At 44.3% G+C, this 22,799-nt stretch overlaps 1 protein-coding gene across 3 annotated transcripts in view; it reads right to left on the bottom strand.

Moving 5' to 3' along the window:
• Positions 1-22,799, bottom strand: part of LOC147729693 (S-adenosyl-L-methionine-dependent tRNA 4-demethylwyosine synthase TYW1-like) — a 683,091-nt gene that overhangs the window by 200,976 nt on the left and 459,316 nt on the right. For all 3 annotated transcript variants that reach the window (XR_015308342.1, XM_086954579.1, XM_086954580.1), the window contains one exon: positions 4,440-4,492. Coding sequence is in view for 2 of the 3 variants with exons in the window: in XM_086954579.1 (XP_086810705.1) it covers positions 4,440-4,492 (53 nt within the window). In the remaining variant the exon portion in view is untranslated. The remainder of the gene's footprint in view (positions 1-4,439; positions 4,493-22,799) is intronic.

The following is a 22,799-nucleotide window of genomic DNA, read 5'->3' as shown; positions in this document are numbered from 1 at the left end:
GGATCCTCAATGTTGGAAATGAAATGTCCTAATCCACTCTTTTGGACTTCATAACTAAAATGTTTTCCAGCAGCAGTGACCTTGATGAACACGGGTACTGGCAGTGCAGATACACAGGGAGCTGTCGCAAGGAAAGGTAAACAGTAGTGAGAGCTGCTGTGCATCTCCGCAGGGTGTGCCTGCCTTCATGTGGGTTTCGGTTTGTCCGGGGCTGTTCTGGTGCAAGGCTCCCTAGCCCCCCCCCTGTGGGCGCCATTCAAGTCAACAAACAGACGGGCAGTTTATAAGAAAATGTTTCCCTGGACTAACACTCTGCTCATTGCTATCACGAGAAAACACATACCTTAAGAATACGAATGTGTGGTTTAACCTACATAATTAAGATTCTTCCTCCACGTCCACGGTGCAGCAAATCGTGACGGACGTTCCACAAATCGTTTATCAGAAATGCTATAATACTGGCAGAGAATCGGTTTAAAAAACAAATAGTATAATTAATAAGCGGATGGATGCAAGGGCCGGACACGGTCGGGCAGAAATGGCTGCCGCAAAGCTCCGACATTTTCAGAATCGGAGGTGTGTTTTTTGTTGAGTGACCGATGAAGTCGCAGTGAGAAAGAACGCAAAAAACACGCCCCCGAATCCGAAAAAGACGGGGCTTAAAGGGAGTGACGCCCCTCTCCTCCAATGACTGGCCAGCATTTACGAGGCCAGCCAATGGAGAAGAGGGGTGGGTTCAAGTCCCCTAACCTAAAAACATTAAATCTTGGAGCTCTACCCACACTTCTACGCAGTGCGACGCAGTCCTCGACCTAAAAAGGAGCAGGGAAGCCTCGAACCCTGCACAGGAGTGCTGGCTGGACACAAGGCGCAGAGCACTGCTGAGCTGCTGGGGAGAGTGAGATCCTGGGACCGAGGTCTGAGGATTGCTAAGGGTGCGCGCGCTGCTGGGATAGCAGCGGGGGTGGCCTGCTCTTCACACTCCAACACCTCTTGTCCTCTGCTCTTTCCTTGTTTGAACCCATAGCTCGCATGCTCCCCGTTTTATCCATGCAGCTTAGACTCCGCAGTGGACCATTCCTGCACTGCCCTTTGGAGACAGGAGTGGAGACTGTCAGCAGCATATCCCGCCTTCTGAAACCACGACATCAGATGAAGTTGCTGAGGAGGGTACAGAGGTGAGCCTTAGTGAGATTTGTGATTGTGTTCAGCCTGAGGGACCAGATGTGCCTCTCCAACTTTGGCATTAGCCATTTGCCCAAAAATGTCAATACTTGTACGAAAAGCAGGCTGCATCTGGCCCAACTGACTACATTTGAAATTTGTACTTGACCTGTACTAATTATAACCTAGTCAGTCTACCTCCTCCAGTCACTTGGTTGCGACTATTTAAAGCAAGTGGGCAGAAATGAGTAGAATTCTTGGGCAGGTAGTAAGGGGCTATGCGCATGACCAACTAGCATAGCATCCGCACAGAGAAAACAGGGGATTGCATCCCTAAAACCACAGATTGGCAACACTGCAACCAATGCGAAACCCACTGGTGCATTCACATATCAAGGAGACTTCTATAGGCAGAGTAGTATTCTCCAAGTAGAATCAATCAAGTAAGCCTAACAGTCCCCAGGAACGAAGAGTGTCGTAAGCTCCTCCTACGCATGATAAACAAAGAATATACAAGGAGGCCTCAATCCCAAAACGGGCAGGAACCTTGATGTGGCAATAAAGTGCTCCCTAATCTGTCACTGGTGAAGGACTGGAAGGAATGTGGGCATTGTCAAGAATAATAGTCCAGTATTCCCTGAAAATAAGTATATGTTTGAAATTCCTATACTCCAGAAAAACAAAAATTTGTGTGGGGATTTCCTGCACTGCAGAAATACGGTCGATGTTTCACACCCTAAACAGTCAGTAAGGATCTCGCTGCATTTCATCTGGACCTAAATGTAAAGAACCAAACCAATCCCCACCCTTGTTTTTAACCTCGACATAGGTCTCACCGCACAGAGTAAAATTACAGCATTGGTACATAGAGCCCATATTTACCCACATTCCTTCTAGTCCTCCTTTTTGGAAGGTGGGATAAAGCGGACACATTCCTGCAGACAAAAGATGCCAGAAGAGAGTTGGCAGATGCGGTCATCACCATATGCATACTGTTGCAACAGTTGGTAAATCTACCCATTCCTCCCTGGGCAAGTCTACGTACGATCAATAATAATATTAATAATAAATTAGCTTGTAAAGCGCCTGGTTACACTAACTAGTGTGTCCTCGCGCTACGGCTATTGATGCAGTCCGTGGCAACCCGAATCAGAGCAGGTTCAGTTTGGCTTTATATCTGAAAGAGCCATGTCTTCAATTTTTTCCGGAATCGATTTTCGGATTGTTCTATTTGGAGGTCCTGTGGAAGAGCGTTCCAGTGTTTAGCGGCTAAGGAGCTAAAGGATCGACCTCCCATTCTTGCTCTTTTAAATACTGGGTTCTGAACCGGTCCCGATCCCCGGGATCGTAAGGCCCTGTTAGGAGGGAAGGGGGACAATAGGTTATGTAAGTACTTCGGACCCTTTCCCCGCAGGATACGTTGACTGATGCATAGTAACTTAGAGAGAATTCTCTCCTTCACCAGGAGCCAGCGAAGAGACAGACTTAACAACTTGGCTCTCCAAAGGGCAAAGGGCAAGCGGTTGAAGCTGGGTTGCAAAGAAGGCAAACTGGAAAGGTGCGGTGATTGCATACTCAAAAGGATCTTCTCCCCTGAGCAATGGTGTGAAAACAGTGCGACTAGAAAGAGTCTTTCATAGAGAAAATGGAGACTAATAGTCTAAATGAGACCCTGACATATCCTGACCATGCCTTAATTGGGGGTTGTATTTGAAATCAAAACTGTTGTGTTCTGAGCACACCTATTTATCAAAATTAAATGAGTTATGATCAGTTCTATTGATCTGTGTGCTGCAACTAACAGAGTATACCCAAATAACCTAAGTGTAAGCATGAAAATGTGGCTGGTCAACACACTTAACTCAGACTTAGCTGCGCACAACATTGAATGATATCTATCGATCAAACACTTTTTTACTTTTTATACATGTTATTTATTCATGTTAACACTCAATGAATCGCCTTAGAAACATTGCGTTGCCCCTGACGAAGGGACCCTACTATAGTCCCGTTATTTATTCATGTTAACACTCAATGAATCGCCTTAGAAGCATTGCGTTGCCCCTGACGAAGGGACCCTACTATAGTCCCGAAATGCATTGGGCGAATAACAACATACGAAAAAAAGAGTTTAATGTTTCCTTTAATGTAAAACTTGAATTGTATTGCTTTTGGATTTGTGATGAAATCATGCTTATAGAATTATAACGCACCTAATGCGATTCATTGTGTGTTAACATGAATAAATAACATGTATAGAAAGTAAAAAAGTGTTTGATCGATAGATATCATTCAATGTTGTGCGCAGCTAAGTCTGAGTTAACAGTGTGTTGACCAGCCACATTTTCATGCTTAATTGGGGGTTGAGCACTTAATACCTTGAAACTTTAACTTGTAAACTCATTTCAAACTGGTATTAGCGTAGACTGTTCACACCGACTAATATATCACATTATTTATCCTTATTTTGTAATGTACAGTAAGAAACTTCGAATGTCTGCAACTTATTTTGTAATTATACAAGCCGTGCATTATGCAACGAAGAGCTTCAAATTGACTAGACCTCAATTGTTCCTGCACATGGAGACCATTTAAACTCGTATTTCACCTTTGTCTACACCAGTTTACAGTCAGCCCCACTTTCGACCGGTTATTGTGATGCAATGTTTTCAGTTCGGTGTGTATGTGCACTGATTCCTTCCACCTCTTCCAGTGTCATCTGATATCTCCTCTGGGAACTCTTAAATTTCTCCAAGTATATTACTGGACATGTGATGCACATGTGCTTGGACTACAATTGCTTCAATGTCCAAGACAGATCTATCTGTAACCAGTGATGAAAGGTGTCCCAAGACAAGACACTTGCATATGAAGGTCTGTGGACAAAGAGGGCCGACAGTTTGTTTTAGTCACAAAAATGCGTACACTTTCGAATGTCAAATGGTATAGGACCGGAGATAAATAAAATAAAAAACCTGCAATTTAAGAAAAAGTATGCAGAACTCCAAACACACATCTGTGCACTGTTAGGTAGAATCTATTTACAAATCATTTACGCCCTGCAGAAAATGATCAAGAGAGGACAAAGGTGCATTTAGTTTCAACTGAAGAACACTTCCAATCTCCCCTAACAAAGTAGACCATTAGAAAAGTGCTTGAGTTGATCAAGGCAAACATGGGATATTTTAATGAGACCAAAAGAAGGCTACTTTTATTCCAATTAGCACCCATTGAGAAGTTACTGCCATTTAATGATGTCCCGCCTTCGAACATACCTTTGTCCATCTGCAGAGCTTGACTCCCGAATGGCTTCCGATCAGCCTGTAACCTGGAAGATAAAAGAGGAGGCTGAGACGGATGGTCCCCCGGTGACAGCACTTTATAAGAAGCAGGAGCTGGTGCAAGCGCGCCATACTTTATCTTGGCATTTTCATCTGCCGCCCTTTGAATTAAATCTGCGGAGACCTTCAAGGCTGGGGTGATAGACTGCGATGGAAGCGCATTTAATGTCTGGAAGCGGTAGCTACATGAAGTGTAGGTAGACTCAGCCCCTGTATTGATGTCACAGTAACTGGAAAGTGTGTGCCATGCCTACAAAACTCACCTTAAAGCACAATCCCACTGATACAAGGTGCTGGAGTTCGCTGGCATATCTATGAAGGTGCGACTAGTCGCAAGCTCCAAGGAGCCGCACACGAGGCGCTGGATCTACCAAGATGATAATTATGCCTCCTATAACAAGGAAGGGCCAGGAGGGCCTCTTGGCTGAGAAAAGTAGTGTTTATTATTATTTTCTTTCAAATAACCATGGGTTCACACTGCTAATTACAAAGAGGTTGCCAATGAGTTCCCTTTCTTCTTTTGGAAAGTTATTAGAACGCATAATTACTCTCTCAGACGTCACAACTTTCTCTTCAAATATTATCATCACTCTTGGAGCACAGAGCAGTACTGCTCGCTTAGCATGTATACAGTATATTATCTTTAAGCCCTCCCCTTAAAGATCAGCAAAAACAACAATTTGAATTTATATAGCGCTTCATACTGCACACCTGGCCTTTCTAAGCGCAGAAAATACCATGTGTTAGTGTAACCACTTTAATGGTACTCAATTTACCAACATCGGTAGCATGAATGTATACTTGTGAGCTGCAGATCTCTACATTTCTTAACAGCCAGTGTTTAACTCAATGAGACATTCTGAATAAATCATTATATTATGAAATATCATTATGCTATAAAATGTGAAAGCAATGTGAATAAAACATGCAGAACTGGTGTATGTGTTTTTCTCAGTGTGGTCTTGCAAAGACATTTTTATTTTTAAAATTACACTAGTTTCTTTAACCTGTAGTCAGGCATCATAACGCTGCAAACAGTGTCTAAAATGATCAGGATTAACTTTTTAGTACAATATTATCAATTACGATTCAGAAACAAGTAGGTCTGTGTTAAATGAGCCCCTTTGGTTTTTTAGGTGGGGCCTGGGCTGTGCATGCACTGCTCTGCGAGACCTGCTGTATTAGAGTTTGAACTTGTATCTCCGCCCATATTTTTCATTGGCTTGTGTCATTGTCTTTTCGTAAATACTGGCTTCTGATTCGTTAATAGGCTTGCTTGTTAGTCCCTCCTTAGTACCGCCTCGTCTTCATTTGTAACCTCTAATGAGGACTGGCCATTTGACTTCAGTAGTTACACGGTAGGTCTTATTTAGTCTGTAAGCACTATTTTCTTAAATTAATTTCTCCTACTGCAGACAAGACATGCTTTACTACAACATTCAGAGCGGAAGGCACACTTTCACTTTCCAAGCAGCCCGGGACAATGGCGGCCGCTTCTTTGAAATGGAATAGGTCTCCCATTTACAAGAGTTTGAGCTATTGGCATTATAGATGTCAATGCCTTTTATTTGTGTGTTAATTATCAAAACAGTTAAAAGGCACTGTCATTTACCATGCCAATAGATTAAATTTCCTCGCAAATGAAAGACCCATTACATTGTAAATGCTTGTTACTGCCAGGGAAGGGTGCAATCAAATGGTAAGTTACAAGCAGCCCGGACCAGGTCACAAAGATTATAAAAGTAACGTAGGTTTAAAAAATATATATTTTCCTGATTGATCTTGAACATGTATGGAACAGGCAGCAAAGGCTACAATTTGCACATAACATAAGGAAAATGGCTATAAAATACTTAGGCAATGGTAGTGTTCTCCAGATAGGCTTCATGCAATGTTTAGCTCACAAGAGGCATGTTGGAGATGTGGTGAGAGGCACCATGGCTCATATGAGGTGGCCTTGTGACCAGGTTTAGATTTTTTGGCCGTAGATTCTCGACAAAATTAACCTGACAGAGGTCATTGTTGTATACCAAAGAATCCTTTTTACTTTTATTGGGAGAATGAATATCTATTAACTATACATATTTGTTACTTGCAGTCCGACGAAAAATAGCTCATGCATGGAAACAACCTAACCCTCCCTACTATGTGGTGGTCCAAACTATGGTACATATCCTCCATGGGAATTTTTTTTTTTTTAAATAAAAAAAATAATAATAATCTGCAGCTCTAGTCTATGATAGGGTGGCCAATTTGGAAAACACTTGGATGCACTTCGAAACGTATTAGAAATGTGGGACAACAGAGTTGGTCCGGCCCAATGTTTCCAGTGCTTCATAGGTTGGGTTTGTAGAAAAACTCCCTCCCCCCTTGTCCAGCGAGAAAGACTACCTGATAGCCCACCGCCCCCAAATTAAATGTATGCTCAGGTGTGTCTTAGTGGGGTATGGAAGATGGATTGCATACTATTTAATTATACCCCTTCAATGGGAGTAAGTACTCACAAACACAGTTTGTAGCCATTGTTTGCCGTCCCGTCCCACCCCCAGTACTGCACACTTTAAAAAAATGTTATGGTATGCTCAGATATGTCTTGGACTACTGTGTCGATGCATGATGGTTGTAACCTCTTGTATCCATAAAAACCCCTTTAAATAAAATGTGAAAAAACCCTTATTTTCAAGTAATCGAATTGATCAAAAGTCGACAGCTCTCAATTTAAGGAACTCTTTCCAAAGGGTAGTATGAAAAGAAAAAATAGGGCCACATGTGCATTTTACAGCACAATTTTTAAACTGGATAAAATAACCATAGTTTTTTTTGAAGGGCAGTTATTAAGGCACAATCATTAAATATTCCTGTAATTTAATGACGTCAGACAAGTCTTGTAGTAAACGGTAGCAAAATGTAGCCTTTTAAGACCAATCGCTCTAAAAATGGTCTACAAAGCTACAGTTTTATCAGGCAGTTCGAATAATCTGGTATGCCGTTTGACATAGCCCTCTTCCATTGTGAAGAGGATTTATAAAATAATGAAACATTTTATGTTGCTTAATTTAGATCTTCCATCTCATTTTATTTTCACATCTTGCCCGTTCCAAAGGGATTTGCAATCCTATTTTATCATTTAAAATATGCATGCAAAGAGCAGAGTGTAAAAACAAATATTTATGCTGAACTAGGAGACCAAAAGATAAACCCCAAGGTCAAACAATCAGCAGACTCCAAAAAATAGAGCTACTTCTCAGAAGTCACCGCTTCAGCCAATAGATATCTAAGGTTACACTGGCTACACACAACAGTACTGACGAGAGCATGGGTTTATTAATGTAGTTGATGAAGCGCCTCCATGTGAATCATGAGACAACTACCACAGAGCTCTCTGGTACCAAGGACACAGCATCTGCAATGTGTCTCCCCGACTAAGCATGCACATGCTGAAGATTTGTTCTAAATACATTCGAGAAACATTCGGCTGCAAGCACCGGCTAGACATTCACACAATCCTAGGTACTGCATGTTGAGGCGCGAAACACCTCTATTTTCAGTGGGTAACCAGGTTGCGCGGGAGCATCTGGGCGCCCATCCACCTGTTTACAGTAATTTCTGAGAGCCTTGCTGAACACAAATGCACTGAAGAGAACAACAACAAGCAGAGCACGGGAGTGCTTGTGCGCCTTCTCTCTGTGATACGATCATAACGTTTATCCCTCAACAGGCTAAGAGTGCCACCCCAGTCACTCGCTTTCAAACAAATCGCCCACATCCACTCGGATCGGCCTGTGCGGTTTTAATCTTTGCAGCCATTTGGTAACTGAGCTTTCCCCTCACCTGACGGGGAGAGTGAATAGAGAACCTTCCCCAGGTCTCCTGTTAGAGGGCGGCGAAGGCAATTCCAACAGTGATTTTAGAGCAAGTGCGGGGGGGGCTACAGAGACCCTTTGGGTCTTGCATCAAAACCCTGTAACTTTCAAAGAGGAGGGTGGGGGCATCAACGGGTTTCAGGTGGTGATTTTTATGGTTGAAGACCAAGACAGCTATCTATTTCAAGTACTTTTATTCTTGGCTCAATTTTCCGGCTGTGTATGCGAATGGAAACATTTCATGAATACACAGATACTCCACCATAAGGACTCTAAAGAGCGTATGTGCTCTTAGAAAACCACCGTTGCAGTGGAACACACCCCCTGGTTCCGCGGCCCCCTTCCCCATATACTTGCACCAGTACATATAGGTCCCCTCAGTAACGTAGGTGAAACTTGCCCAGCTTTAGCTGGATATACGCCATACTCTGATTATGCAAATATTACTTCTCAACAGCTACAACCATTGGATACTAATTTAGTTTGACTTTGAAGACACTTAAATCAATAGGTTTCTCACACCTTGTAAGCTGTACCAGCAAGGGCCGGCCTAGCAGGGCAAGCCCAGTTGCCTGCAGTTCCTTCAATAAATCCTGGAATTGTTAATTCAGTTATGGACGAAATTCCCACTACATTTGAGCAAATTCTATTTTATATCATCCAAAAAACTAATTGAAACGGTGTTTCCTCTTACAGGACCACAAGTTAAGCACAAGATACTGACTGTGTACTTACCACATGGAATGGTTCCCACTATAGGTGACGAACACTTGTCCATGTCAGTCTGTCAGACAAGTTAAAGCAATACAGAACGTGCAAGGGGCAGCTGCTGTCCTGGGTATAAAATTAATGGGAACTGTTCCTGTGATGTGAATCAATCCATCATTCAATCAATCAATCAGGGGCTTGTAAAGCGTGGCTACTCACCAGGGAGAGTCTCAAGGCGCTGAAAGTGGGGTGTGAGTCTGCTGATCCGTCTTGTCATGGAGGTTCAGTCTTAGAGCCAGGCCTCGAGATCCTTCCTGAATTGGGTCAGCGACGAGGATTGCCTGAGGTGGAGGGGCAGGTTGTTTCAGGTCTTGGCAGCAAGGTAGGAGAAGGATCTTCCTCCGGTTCTTATCATGTGGATCTATGGGATGGGGCCTAGGGCAAATTGGGCAGAGAGGAATGAGAGGCGGTGGTTCAGATATGCTGATCCTGCGTCATTGAGAGCTCTCTAGGCATGGGTGAGTAGCTTGAAGGTAATTCTCTTGTTGACTGGGAGCCAGTGGAGTTGTCAGAGGTGTTACGGGGCTGCGGTGGGGGACGTCAAGGACCAGTCTGTCTGCGGCGTTTTGAACACTCTGTAGATTCCTGAGCTGTTTCTGGGTGATGCCAGCATAGAGTGCATTGCCGAAGTAGAGTCTGCTGGTGAGGAGTGCATGGGTGGCAGTCTTTTTTGATTCCGTGGAGATCCATCTAAATGTCTTACGAAGCAGGCCAAGTGTGTGGAAGCAGGATGAGGATACATTGTTGATCTGGCAGTGCATTGTGAGCGAAGAGTCCAGTATGATGCACAGGATGCGCGTGTGGTCCGTGGGAGGGGGGTTCCCAGTGCGGCGGGCCACCAAGAGTCGTACCATGCTGAGGGGGTGGGTACCAGGGTGAGTACTTCAGTCTTGTCCAAGCTGAGCTTTAGGGAGCCGTCTTTCATCCAGGTGGCAATGGTCTTCATCCTGCTGTGAAAGGTGATTCTGGCGACTGTGGGTTCATCAGTGATAGAGAGGATCAGGTGGGTGTCATTGCCGAAGGATACAATGTTGAGTCTGTGGTTCCAAACGATAGCTGGGTGGGAGTATTGGGGGGGGGGATCATGTAAACGCTGAAGAGGGTGAGGCTCAGGGAAGAACCTTGGGGCACTCTGCAGCTGATCTCTGTAGATTCTGAGAGGAACGGCAGAAGTTTGAATCGCTGTGTACGGCCAGTAAGGAAGGAGTAGATCCAGTCTAACATTAAAGGTGAAGCAGCAAATATGGCTATAAGCCAGTGACTCCACAGTGGTGGCACAAGTAGACTGTGAGCAACCTATAATTACTGCGAATGTATATATATATATATCTTTAGGTCGCAATAATTTGGGAACCAGACCTACTAAACTACCTCTTGGCAAATGTAGTACTGACAAGGAAGCCAAGCAGACATGCGAGTTTGTTAAATCTAAACCACAGAAAGGTAAACCTCGCGGAGGTTCTTCACCCCTGATGCCTTCAGAGGCGCAAAGGGTTTCATGACCGCACTAAAATCATGGCTCCAGAAAGGTATCAGATTTCTGTTGCACGTTCTCCTTGTTCTGAAGATCAGTACAAGAGAGGAAGGCGATCTGAGATCAGACCAGAAGAGTATGTGAAGCAAAAAGAAACTCACAATGCTCTTCAGACGTAAAGAAAAAGGAGGAAAAATGTCCAATTAAACCAGAAAAATCAGAAAATCTGAAAAACAAGGTTGTGGCAATACCTGCAAAATATGCCACAAACACAGAATCCTCCTTCTGAATATAAGAAGGGCAGTGACTCTCCTCGACAACACTGCAGAAGTCACTATGGTAAGCCAGAATCTCCAGGAGATTTTGGCAGTGAAAGCAACTAATAACTTTGTTACAGTTGAAATCCCAGCTAGGCACAGAGACCCTACAGATAGGTTATATGACTTAGATAAACAAATTGAGGGTGACCTAAAGTGCACCATTAAAGAAGTTTTCTGGGAGAATTTAACTTTGTCTTACGACATCTTTTTAGTCTATGTCAATTGGCCCCCACTCTTTGTTCAAACATTCTCACAGGGTGAGGATGTAATGCTTCCTTCACTTTCGGCTCTTGTCCCTGATGAAGTCAAGCAAGTTCATGCAGCAGAATGAGCTCTTGCACAACCCAAGGTTTATATCGCAATCATGTTGGCTGAGAAGAAGGACTCTCCTGATCATATACTATCCACATGCTCCGGCCCACAAGTTTAACCACAATACCCTTTTAAATGGGATGCTAAGGCACCTGTTCAAGGAATACTCTCCCAGTAAGAGTCCCAGGGAGTAATTGAATCCTGTGTCTCTCAGATAAATTATCCCCCTTTTCTGGTCTTAAAACCAGATCATTCATACCACATAGTCTCACAATACAGACATTTAAACTGCCATTCACACACTTTTGCAATACAAAATACACACAGTACGACACAGATTAATAATATAGTCCGTAAAAAAATACAAAACCACCATGGATATTTTGAATGTTTCTTTCAGCCAAAAATCTAGCACCTAAAAGCAGAGATTGGACAGCATTTTCGGGCCCTTGGCTTTCAGCGTCGTTTTGCATGACTCGAAATGGGATAATAAAACAGTCTAGAACTGTTTACTGACGTAATTCCCTGGCGGTGGTGTGGCAGTCTTGAGGCCGCAATATTCTTGGAAGGACTGCTGCGGTCATGCTAAATAGATTATGAGTTTCATCTGGTATGAAAATCGTGGCCTAAAGGAAACAAATAAGGTCCTATAGAACCCCTGGTGCCTCATGCCATGTTGACGCACACAGGGGTGGGAGCGGCACAATATTTGCTCTCCTTTGTGCATGCACCCCAGTTCCTGCACAGCTTGGACGTTACAGTCCATGCCGTGCAGGTACCTTGAGTGGCATTTCCATTGAGGTGCCTTTGAAGGAGGCACCACTGCGGGACCGCCACGACACTCGCCAGACCACTTAAGTCGTAATCTCGCAGACAGACAGCAGTGAGTCTCAAAAGGCGCCGGAGCGTGGTGGTGGTAGCCCGTCCACTCCGCCAAAACTCATCATCAGGCCCATAGTGCCAATTCTACATGATACTGACCCATTGCCTTATGTTGATGATACCTACCTAATGGATGACAAGTTAAACCCACACTTAGCCAGAATATGTTGCATAACCATATTCACTACATATGCTATAAGCTCAATTTTAGGAAATTTCAGATAGCATTTCTAAGTGTCCTGAGAAACTGTAATCCTTATTAGGATTCCTTTATTCTGGCAGAATATACATTCCTGAACCTGCTCAAAGCATATAATCTATTTATGAGTTAATACACCCTGATTTTTCCACCTCCTGTTGGACATCGGAACACACAGAAACACACACATCTTTAAAATCGGACTTGCTTGCAACACGTCCCTTCCATACACATGTAAATACCACAAACCTAGTCATCCTTGTTTTACCAGGTGTAATTGGATCCCCCTATATCACTATATCACTTTTAATGGAGGTTAGACAACACCAATAACATTTAAATTATAGTTGGCCTAACGGCTAGGGCGATTGACTTCGAATCTGGGGAACGAGGTTCGAGTCTCGGCAAGAACGCTGAACATCCTGTGATTCTGGGCAAATCACTTAATCTCCCAGTGCCTAACAAAAATGAATGTGTCCTCATGTAACATAACTGGTGCTATGTAAAGCGCTATGATACCCGATACAGGGTCAAGTTTGTGCTATATAAAACACTATAAATATATATAGGTAACTCTTTGTGGTATAATGTTTTAACGGCCTTCCTAGCCGTGAGAGTCCCGTTGCATGAGTAGACCGAGATATTGCCAAGCGGTACTATCGGAGCAGGACGGGAGCGATATTCGTGATAACAAGGTGTTTGTGCAAATGACGGAGGACTGGCCAGCCACCCACTGGGGGAACACATGAATTTTATTTCTGGTTTTGCAACAAGGTTCACATGAACAACACGTTGATGACTTCAAGTCCCAGGAGGCTATGCAAGCTGCCGCGCCCATGGGAGCATGGAATTAAAACAACTACAGGTAAATCAGCAGTTTTTTTAATCTCCAGTCGCTTAAAGCCAATGATTAAGGGGAGGGGCCTGAAACACGTCTGGCTACATATTTGGACTGGCATACATATGGTTTTGCAGTGCAGTCACAAATAAATCTTCAAGCTATATCAACACGTGTGCCGCTGTCTCGCATTTATAGTCAAGTGCATAAATGCATTTTGCTTCCACAAAAAAATATACTGACTGTAGTGCAGATGGCTATTCTTGAAGAGCGACCACTTGCATGAAGGAAACACACAATTTTTGTTACTTTCATGCAAGCTTTAGAGGCTGCCACAAAGGCTAGCTTTCCTAACGCTAAAGCCCTCTAACCTTGATGGATACAGTAAGCAACATCCTTAACAACCGTTGTTGTAGACTTGGTCTTTTACCCATCTTTAAAGACATAGCATTTTCTACAATATGAGCATGTCTATCCCATGCCCAGCTCTGTCTTACATCTTGAACGATATACACATATTGATTATATTGATGGCTCAGCTGAGCCTACTATAGGCTCTAAACAGCAATATTCGGCTGTGTGCACCACTGTTCGTGTTATGTTGCAAGGTAAATTCCACCCACAGGATCTACAAAAGACACTGACCTACAAACGTTTTGTGACGCACAATCCAATGAACAGTTAAAGGCTTCTGCTTCTGCGAAAATCCAGGAGAGTCAGAACTTTCCAGCTGGATTTCACAAGTGGGAGATCTCGTGCGAGAGAAGATGGTAATTAAGGGGGAGTTAGGCCCTTCATACTGAGCACCGGTGCCAGTCCTTGGCATACAAGGTACAAGAACTGTAATCTTGCTACTGCTTTCTGGTTTTAAAGACAAATCATTTTGTCTCTATGATCACATCAAGTTACATCATGTGGCCGATACAGAACAGTACCAAGAGTAGTTTTTGGTAGTTCCCAAACTCTTCGCTACCAAGCAGGAAGTTTCTTTACAGTTGGTGAGCACCATCAAAGCGGTTTCTCCCCAGCCAGGATGGGGCAGCGGGAGAGTCGGTGGAAAATGCACTACAACTAATGCCTGCATCTGCTACAACTACTAGAAGTGAGTACTGGTCTTGCTGCTGAGTCTTCTGCAGTGGATGAGAGATGGAGAGAGATGGAGAGATTGATATAGAGGTATAGGTCTATAGATCTTTTGTATTTTTCCGGTCCAGTTTTTCAACAAACTGATTCTGGGTATTATTGTGGGTCGAGATGATTTTTCTTCGGATTCCTTTGATGGTACTTTGTTTTAGACACTCCTCCTGCACGGATCTGTGTTTTCTTCTCAAGGCTGAAACACACTTATCTGGTACCACCTGGGATATATGTTTGGATAACACTTTCCTTGGTTTTTCTATTATTGTGAATTGAAATTTTTACTTTTTTTTAACTTGCTGATTAATGGCCATTATCTACCAGAACGCACTTCTACAGAACTGGTCGATCAAGTGTTGACACCTCACTCATCATCACATAAGCTAAAAAGGCACTTGTTCTTCATGAATATTTCCATACTTCCAGTAACTGATGGAATTGTTTGGGATAGAGTTCGGTACGATGTATTTGGTCCTAATGAAAGTCTGCAGATACCTTATCTATTTAGTTTTTTTTTATGGGTGATGTAATTGTACCTGGGTTACAATCTGATGATTGGAATGTTGAAACTGTAAACTCCATGCTCTTGGAGCTTGAATACTATACTGTTTTTGAATAAGAAGATCTGTACTTAAATTCTGCTAATAGCAGTGAAATGTTCTGTTACCAACGCATACTTTTTAATTACACACATTGAGAACATTGCCCTACTCCCCCACAAGAGAGATCAAAAACATAAGAATAAACTCACATTGTTCTGGAGAGGACATATCTGACCCAAAGTTATTATTTATTATATATAGTATATTATTTATTGTCCCTACACCACCACAAAAATGTACATGTTGACAAAAATTAAAAAAACAAAACTTTATTTAAACAAAGTCTGTCAAAGTGCCTAACATTACAAATAACCTTAACAAAAGGGTTATTATGACAATTTTTCAAGGATCTCCATAAGTAAACAAATACCTCGTAATTCATCAATACACTTAGGTAAAAACAGGTAAAATACATTTCAATGTAAGATTAATTATTAACTTAACATATATGCTTACACAAACTAAGCTAATATACCCTATTAGCTGCAAAAGATTATGCTTATTGGAAGAAAAGCATCAACATGAAATCAATTTCGGAACCAAACCTTGGCAAATTCTGGGGAAGGAAACTTTTTAACGAGCTTGCTTTATCTCAACACAAATTAGTTTTCTAAATTATACCGTCTGCAGGCCATGCGTCCAGGATTAGCAAAAATTTAAGAAATTAATGCACCAAGCATATATTTAACTGCCCGATTTGATAATTGGCAACATTTAACAATTTACACGGAGAAACAGCTCAATAATATGTAGTACAATGGTAAATTTGATTCCACACTTTCAGGTCTTCCCGGTGGTTATTGTGGCCAGTAGACACAAATGATTGTTAAGCCAGTTTCTGAATTCCACACCGGGGCTTAAAGCAAGCAGACCTGAACCCTGCCATTTCCAATATCAGCTTCAAGTATCGCCATCACTTATTGTGTCAATAATGGTTGGAACATTCCACACTGACTGCAGTAAAATAAAATCTTTCTTCTTCTGGACGTGATGGACCGCTCTGATTTAGTGTAGTGTCCTAAATCTCCACGTTCTAAAAGATTCATTTATGCCACGTATAATGAAATTTAAAAATGGTCACAAATGGATGCTGCTGCATGTTTAAAACGAACTGACCAGAATAATTTGGATAAAGTGCTTGCTATTGTTGATAATAGCATTAATGTGTTGTATTCTCACACTTATATTATGAATAACATTGTGTCATCTGTAATTGATATTATGCAAAGTGACATGTCTACATTGTACCATGGGCAAATCCAGCTTAGATCTGGCGTGCATTTTAGCTGGACACTTCAAACCATGAAAATTGGTTGCATCCCACAGCGTTACCTTATTTCTAGTCAGCTATTCTGCCTTTAAACCCGACAAGTAAACAACAATTGAAGGCTAAGAAAAATGCCACATGCACCATGTTACATCTTGATAAGTTAGAACAACTTCTATTCACAATATTAGAAGCACCTTCTGCCATCTGGTTAATACTTTCCGTAATATCTTGGCCAATTTCAACATTTCAGTTCACAGCTTGCATGAAACATTTCTTTGTCGGTATATATGAGCCCTCAGGAGGCTGCTTCATTCATGAGTTATGGTCACTTCCATTTTCTTATAGCTGTGAATGTCCCAAAAAGGAGGCCTTCCTCACTGGAAGCAATGAAACTTTTACGTAGGACATTCACTTGTTTGCAAAACACATTACCATTCCTGGTGCATGTAAAGCATTGGTAGCAAATTTGGGTTTCAATTGCCCACCCTTATTCAAGTTCTTTCAAACAGTAGCCATTTAATGTTAAGCGATCAGGACTGGTGTGGAATGAAAGCTGCGATCCCATATCATTTATCGGTTTTCAAAATAGTGACTTGCTGCAACAACGGGCTCTTTTCTCCTACTCAAAGTGGCTTTGAGTACTCATTGTGGCCTTCCATTCCAACTTTGCAGGCAGACTAACAAGCTACGCAGACTCAAAGCACTATTGTTTCAAAAACATGTAGCATTAACATCTGCTTGAGAAAACTTTGAATTACAAATTGCAATGACATCCAGTGAAATACAGTGCTTGTTTCAAGTCCAGGGAAGACTCAGCTTGACAGTTCAGGATGGACTGTTCTCATGAGGCACAGGGTCAAGTCTGATTTGCATATATCTGGGTCTGAACTGGGGTGACGAAGTGAGCTAAATAACCACAATGGATTCAACCCAGATCTGTGACTGGGGGTGAGTTTCTGAAAAGTTTCAGTGCTCTGTCCTTCATCTCCTTGTGTTTGCATAGAGTGATTTGGTGCCTGCAGCCTGTATCCTAGGCGGCATGACTAAATGTAGCTGACCGGTGGTTTTTGTGTAGTGCTCCTAGACGGAGCGGTCACCTACCTCACTAGCAGATCACAAAGACTCAGCACACTAACAAAGGGATTGGCACTAATCTTTTGTGCCACAAGACAAGCTGGCACCAGGGGAGGAAGGCAGGAAATTCAAGACATCTCTGGAGGGGGAGGACTCTAAGTTTCTCCTACTTCAAAGTGGGCACAAGATATAAATACTGGACCACCAGATCCAACTCTTCAGTACACCTCTGGATACTACAGATGGACTGCTTTGCTGGTCTGCTTCATGAAGGACTGCTCCTCTGTTGCCTGAGTGAGAACTGGATCTGCATCCTGAACCCAGGACCACCAGAGTAATTCCAAGGGCTACTTGGCTGGCCACGTAATCAGAGCAGAAGAGACAGAAAAGGCACCATGCACCTTGAACACAGCACCTGGACTCGGTCTGCTGCGAGTCTTGCGCCTCCAAGTGTTGCCACCCACTCCTGGATCCTTGAGCGTGCACCTGAAGCTCTGCAAGCCTAGCTGTGGTCATGCAGATCCACCACTGCACTACGCAACACCAAAGCAGGACCTCGCAACTCCTCTGAACCACCATTCTGCACAGCATTCTCGACACAGCATCTCACATTGCAGCCCCGCAGCTCCTTGCAACTGCAGCCTCGCAACACATCCTCAATGCAGGACCTTGTTTCGACGCATCGTTAACGTAGTACCTCACATCACAGTTCTGAATGACTGCTGGTCAACAAATCCTCAACACAGGACTTGTAGAAGCTGAGCAACAAGGACGAAAGGCACCATGGTTCAGATGGTCTCACTGGGTCCCTGTAGCCTGCCCACACTCCATTGTAGTCGGCATGAACTAGCGATCAGATAACAGTTGGCACTTTGTGCTTTTAAGTACTACTTCTACCTAAATCTTTATATTTGCATATCTACGATTCTACTGATTGGATTTTTGTCACTTTGGTCTTTATTTATTAAAAATTACTCTATTTTCCTAAACTGGTGTGGGATCCTTTTGTGGTGTGCTTTCACTGTCTTACTGCTTGATGGGTTGCACAAATACTTTATAAATTGTCTCTGAGCTAAGCCTGACTGCTCTGTGGCAAGCTACCTAAGTGTTGAGCACAGATTAATGTAGGGATGCTTGTGACATCATCTCATTAAGGATTGTGGTTTCAGCTTGAGTAGCGGGTTTCACCCTCCTTCAACCAGAAACCTAATTTAGTACACTAACCATCACCTCTAGAAGGGATCAGCTGCTACTCAAGCTAGCATTGTACCACACGCTTTAAGGTACCACACTTGCAATCCCTTCTTAATTATTCCATTATATCAACTAAATTAACATGTTATGGTTGCAATCCAAACAAGCATTGGCATAGCCAATAGGTCTCGCCTCTGGGACCTTATACATGTTTAGCCATGCAACAGTTGATGTTGTTGCACCAAGGATATCTAAACACTTATAAGGTCCCATAGGCGCGACCTATTGGCAAAATAATAATGGGTGTTTGCACCGTCACATGAAACACTGTTCTGCCTATGGGTGTGTCACGCGCCAGTGAGTTGGGGCTGTACTCCAGCGGTGACTGCCCTTTTACAAGTGATCATGACAAGCCCTCCCATTGGACTCAATTTGCCATTGCGGAAATCCATCATAACGGTGGAAAGTTCAAATTAGAAAATGGGTGGATGCCACGTCATGCCTACTGTGCCCACCCAGCAGTGTGGATGACTTCAAGTCCGTGGCATTCAGAGTTTGTGAAGTAGGTTTGTATAGCGGGCCGATCTTGCAGGCACACAGCAGTGACATTGGATGCGCCAGCGATGAGGATTTCAAGTTCTAGTTTATCCCTTGGGGAAAAATTGTTTTTTAACTATCACCCTGCAGTTGACCTTGAGCCCACCAGATACAGTGTCGGCAGTCAGTACAACTTCCCTCTGGTGGGTAATCATTCATTAAAATGAGGTTACAGGAGAAGCCCCTAGCCTGCGCATTCCCTGCTCATCCTTGGAGAAAGGTGTAAATCAAGTGCACGCCCGTGTCATCCCCTCACAGGAGGAGTAAGTGAGCGCCTGTCTCTCCCTCTCAGAGAGGAGTAGGTGCGCGCCCGTCTCACCCCCTCAGAGAAGAGTAAGGGTAAGTGCACGTCTGCCTCACCCCCTGAGGGAGGAGTAAGGGTAAGTGTACGTCTGCCTCACACCCTCAAAGAGGAGTACGTGCATATCATTCTCATTTCCCAGACAGGAGTAAGTGCAGCCTGCCTGTTGCAAGCCGGTCTCGTCCTCTCAGACAGGAGTAAGCGCATTTTGTGCATGCCTGTGTCATCCCCTCAGAGAGAAGTGAAGCCTACACATGCTCGTCTCACTCCTCAGACAGGTGTAAGTTCTGCCCGCACATGCCAGTCTACCACCCTCAGACAGTAGTAAGTGCAACCTGTTGCTGCACATCGCCCTCATCCTCTGAGACACAAGTAAGTGCAGCTTACACACGCCCATCTCACTTCTCAGACAGTAGTATGCGCAACCCGCTGCTGCGCGCCCGTCTCATCCTCTCAGACAGGAGTAAGTACAGCCTGCAGCTGGGCGCCCATCTTGTCCTCTCAGACAGGAGTAAGTGCAGGCTGCTGCAGTTTGAACTCTCGCTCCGTACCTTGCAGGCGGGTGGGGGTGAAAGGGCACGGGGTACTGCTGCGGTCGCACGCGCTTGCCACTTATTATGTGCTTGTATTTGACGACCAGCACCGGCAGACGTATAGTGACAGCGCAGTGATGGAAACCCCCTGGAGATTCCAATTAAAAGGCGTCTCAGCCCTCTTAGCTTTTGTTACTCTTCCCTGCGCCTAGGACGGGTCTGGCTCGGGCTCTCTGATGGCTTTGCTGCTTCATTGACGCGCCGGTCCAGACGCACAGCTATCTGAACATCCATCCTTCCCTCATTGAGGCGCTGTGCATCTGCACTGTGTGAATTGTAAGAGGTTGGATGTAAATCAAAATCCTGTGAGTCAGGGCAAATCATTTGCTCTCCTGTGCCTAACAAAACATGAATGTGTCCTTGTGTAACGTAACTGGTGCTCACGTAAAGCGCTTAAATACCTTGGCGTCGAGTTTGTGCTATATAAATCTGCAAAACAAACAAGCAGCTTCCTGCAGCACCCCTCGGAATATTGGTGCCCTGGGCCCTGGCCCAGCTCGCCCATACCAAAGGCCGGCCACCGATGCTGCGTTGCTCTTGGTGCCACACACAGCAGAGCAGCAGCCATGGCTCTGCACACATGATAGGCAGCGAGCTGTGATGAAGACATCGCCTCTCTCTCTGCCCCGTCAGACCTGGTGCCTGTGCGCCGCATCTCACTCTGATAAAAGGCAGAGAGCTGCAGCGTGAGTAATGCAGCCCACATCTCGCCGGTGCTACCGGCCTGACCTCTGCTAAGTACTTGGTGGGCGTGACCTCTGCTCTTATTCTCTGTAAGGGATAAAATTATGTGGTATTTAACCTATAAATATGACCGACACAGGCTGGTGCAGAAAAAGCTTCAGAATGACTTTTTGTATTAGAATCTGCTAGTAATGGAAACACATGGCAAACATTTTATTGACGGCTGAGGTTAACAAGCACAACCAAGACCAAGGTGGACATTGTACCTGCAGTCTCAAAAGCGATCGTTTAAAATGACTGGGTCCACAGGTCTGCCTGCTGACACAGAACACATAAAAGTTACAAATCTAATACTTGCAACACAGAGCTGTGCCCCTTCTCTGGGATGCGGTGAGTTTTAGTCATCGCGTCGTATGGGAGTGCCGTATCCTGTCTAAACAAGCCCTCACCCAAGCAGTGTCTGTGAGTTGTGTGTGTGGCAGCTACTGCTAAAGTGCGGGGTGCAGTGCTGCTTAGAAAATGAAAATGCGCCCTGAAAATAAAAGTTTGGTCAGTGGTGCCGTTTTCTCTGCTCTCATGACCAGCTTGCTAGAACGCGCGTGCAAAGTGAAAAAGTGCTGTGCACGTCGCGCGTGCCTGTGCGCGTTCTGGCAAGCTGATCGCCGCTTTGGGAGCACTTCCAGAAGCCCATTAAATGTCTCTCCGAGCAGCGCATGCGCACTGACTCAGCGAGACCTAAAAATCAATTAGGTACCCCACGTTTGGCTTGCTCTACACAACGCAAGATAACGCTCGTGACGCTTGCGTGCTGGTAGTGCGCCTTAGGCTCTCCTCTTGCTAAAAGGCGATCGCGTTTTTTAAAATACCTGTTTTGTCTTTTTGTTAAAATTTTGTTTGGCACTTTTCCCCTGCTTTTAATTAAATCGCCCTCACTCACGCACTATAATTGGCATATTCACCGCCTTTGGCGAGTCCCCAGCTTCACGCTCTCATTGTAGCGGCCATCGTGGGGTTACAAGTGGACGCCTGGCGGCGCCATTTTTGTTTGCGGGCTAGCTGTCATCAGGACAGGCTAGACCTGCATTTAAGGCGGGCAGTATAGGCGGGCCCCTTAGACAAGATAACCTTTGTGACGCTTGCGTGCTGGTAGTGCGCGTTAGGCTCTCCTCTTGCTAAAACGCGATAGCTGTTTTGTCTTTTTGTTAAAAAAAATGTTGGCACTTTTCCCCTGCTTTTAATTAAATAGCCCTCAGTCACGCACTATAATTGGCATATTCACCGCCTTTGGCGGGTCCCCAGCTTCACGCTCTCATTGTAGCGGCCATCGTGGGGGTACAAGTGGACGCCTGGCGGGGCCATTTTTGTTTGCGGGCTAGCTGTCATCAGGACAGGCTAGACATGCATTTAAAGCAGCCCTTGAAGCGCGCAGCATTTGCGCGCAGCGTTTGTGCCGTAGTAACACCGGAGTCACGCCAGAGTCCAGCCCGTCTGCGCTAAGGACGGGCTAGTGGACGGGACTCACGGGAAGGTAAGCGGACCTGGTTTGGCTGCCCATGTAACTTTTAAATATTCCTATCAGGATATATGCGCTTATAAACCTTCCTGGTTAATGTGTCATTTTACCTGCCCTCCGGAGGTGTTGCGAGACTCCCGAGGCTGCGGCTGCTTTGCTAGCCATTGTAAGTCGCCGACTGGGGATTCCTCTAAGCATTCCCCTCCTATATATTTGCCCTTTATTTCTAGCTCCACAAATGAAAGTGGTTTCCTTATTAATGCAAGATCCCTGGTGAAAAACAACATAGCCTTTAGCGACTTCGTATTGGTAAGAAGGCCTGCCTGGGTGTTCATTACTGAAACCTGGGCCTCGGACTCTTCTGGCCCTGATCTGGTGGCAGCTATTCCGGAAGTATATGAGCTGGCCAGGCTGGATAGAGTAGGACGTAGAGGAGGTGGTTTAGGGATCCTCTATAAGACATCTCATATTTGCCGCACTTCTGCACTGTCTGGCACCTTCATATTCCTTTCAAGCTCATCATTTTTCAATAAATTCCCCCTGTGCTGCCCCTTTTACGGGCATATTGATTTATAGACCCCCGGGTCCCAGAACAGATTTCAGCCAGTCCTTGCTCAATATCCGGAACCCTACTTTGGTTGTGCCCAATTGACGGTTTTGGGCGACTTAAACT

Source organism: Lissotriton vulgaris, chromosome 2_1 (assembly GCF_964263255.1).
Source record: "Lissotriton vulgaris chromosome 2_1, aLisVul1.2, whole genome shotgun sequence".
In the NCBI taxonomy this organism is placed as follows: Eukaryota; Metazoa; Chordata; class Amphibia; order Caudata; family Salamandridae; genus Lissotriton; species Lissotriton vulgaris.
Note: the sequence above shows the minus strand (reverse complement) of the source record. Positions and strands in the feature narration are given on the sequence as shown.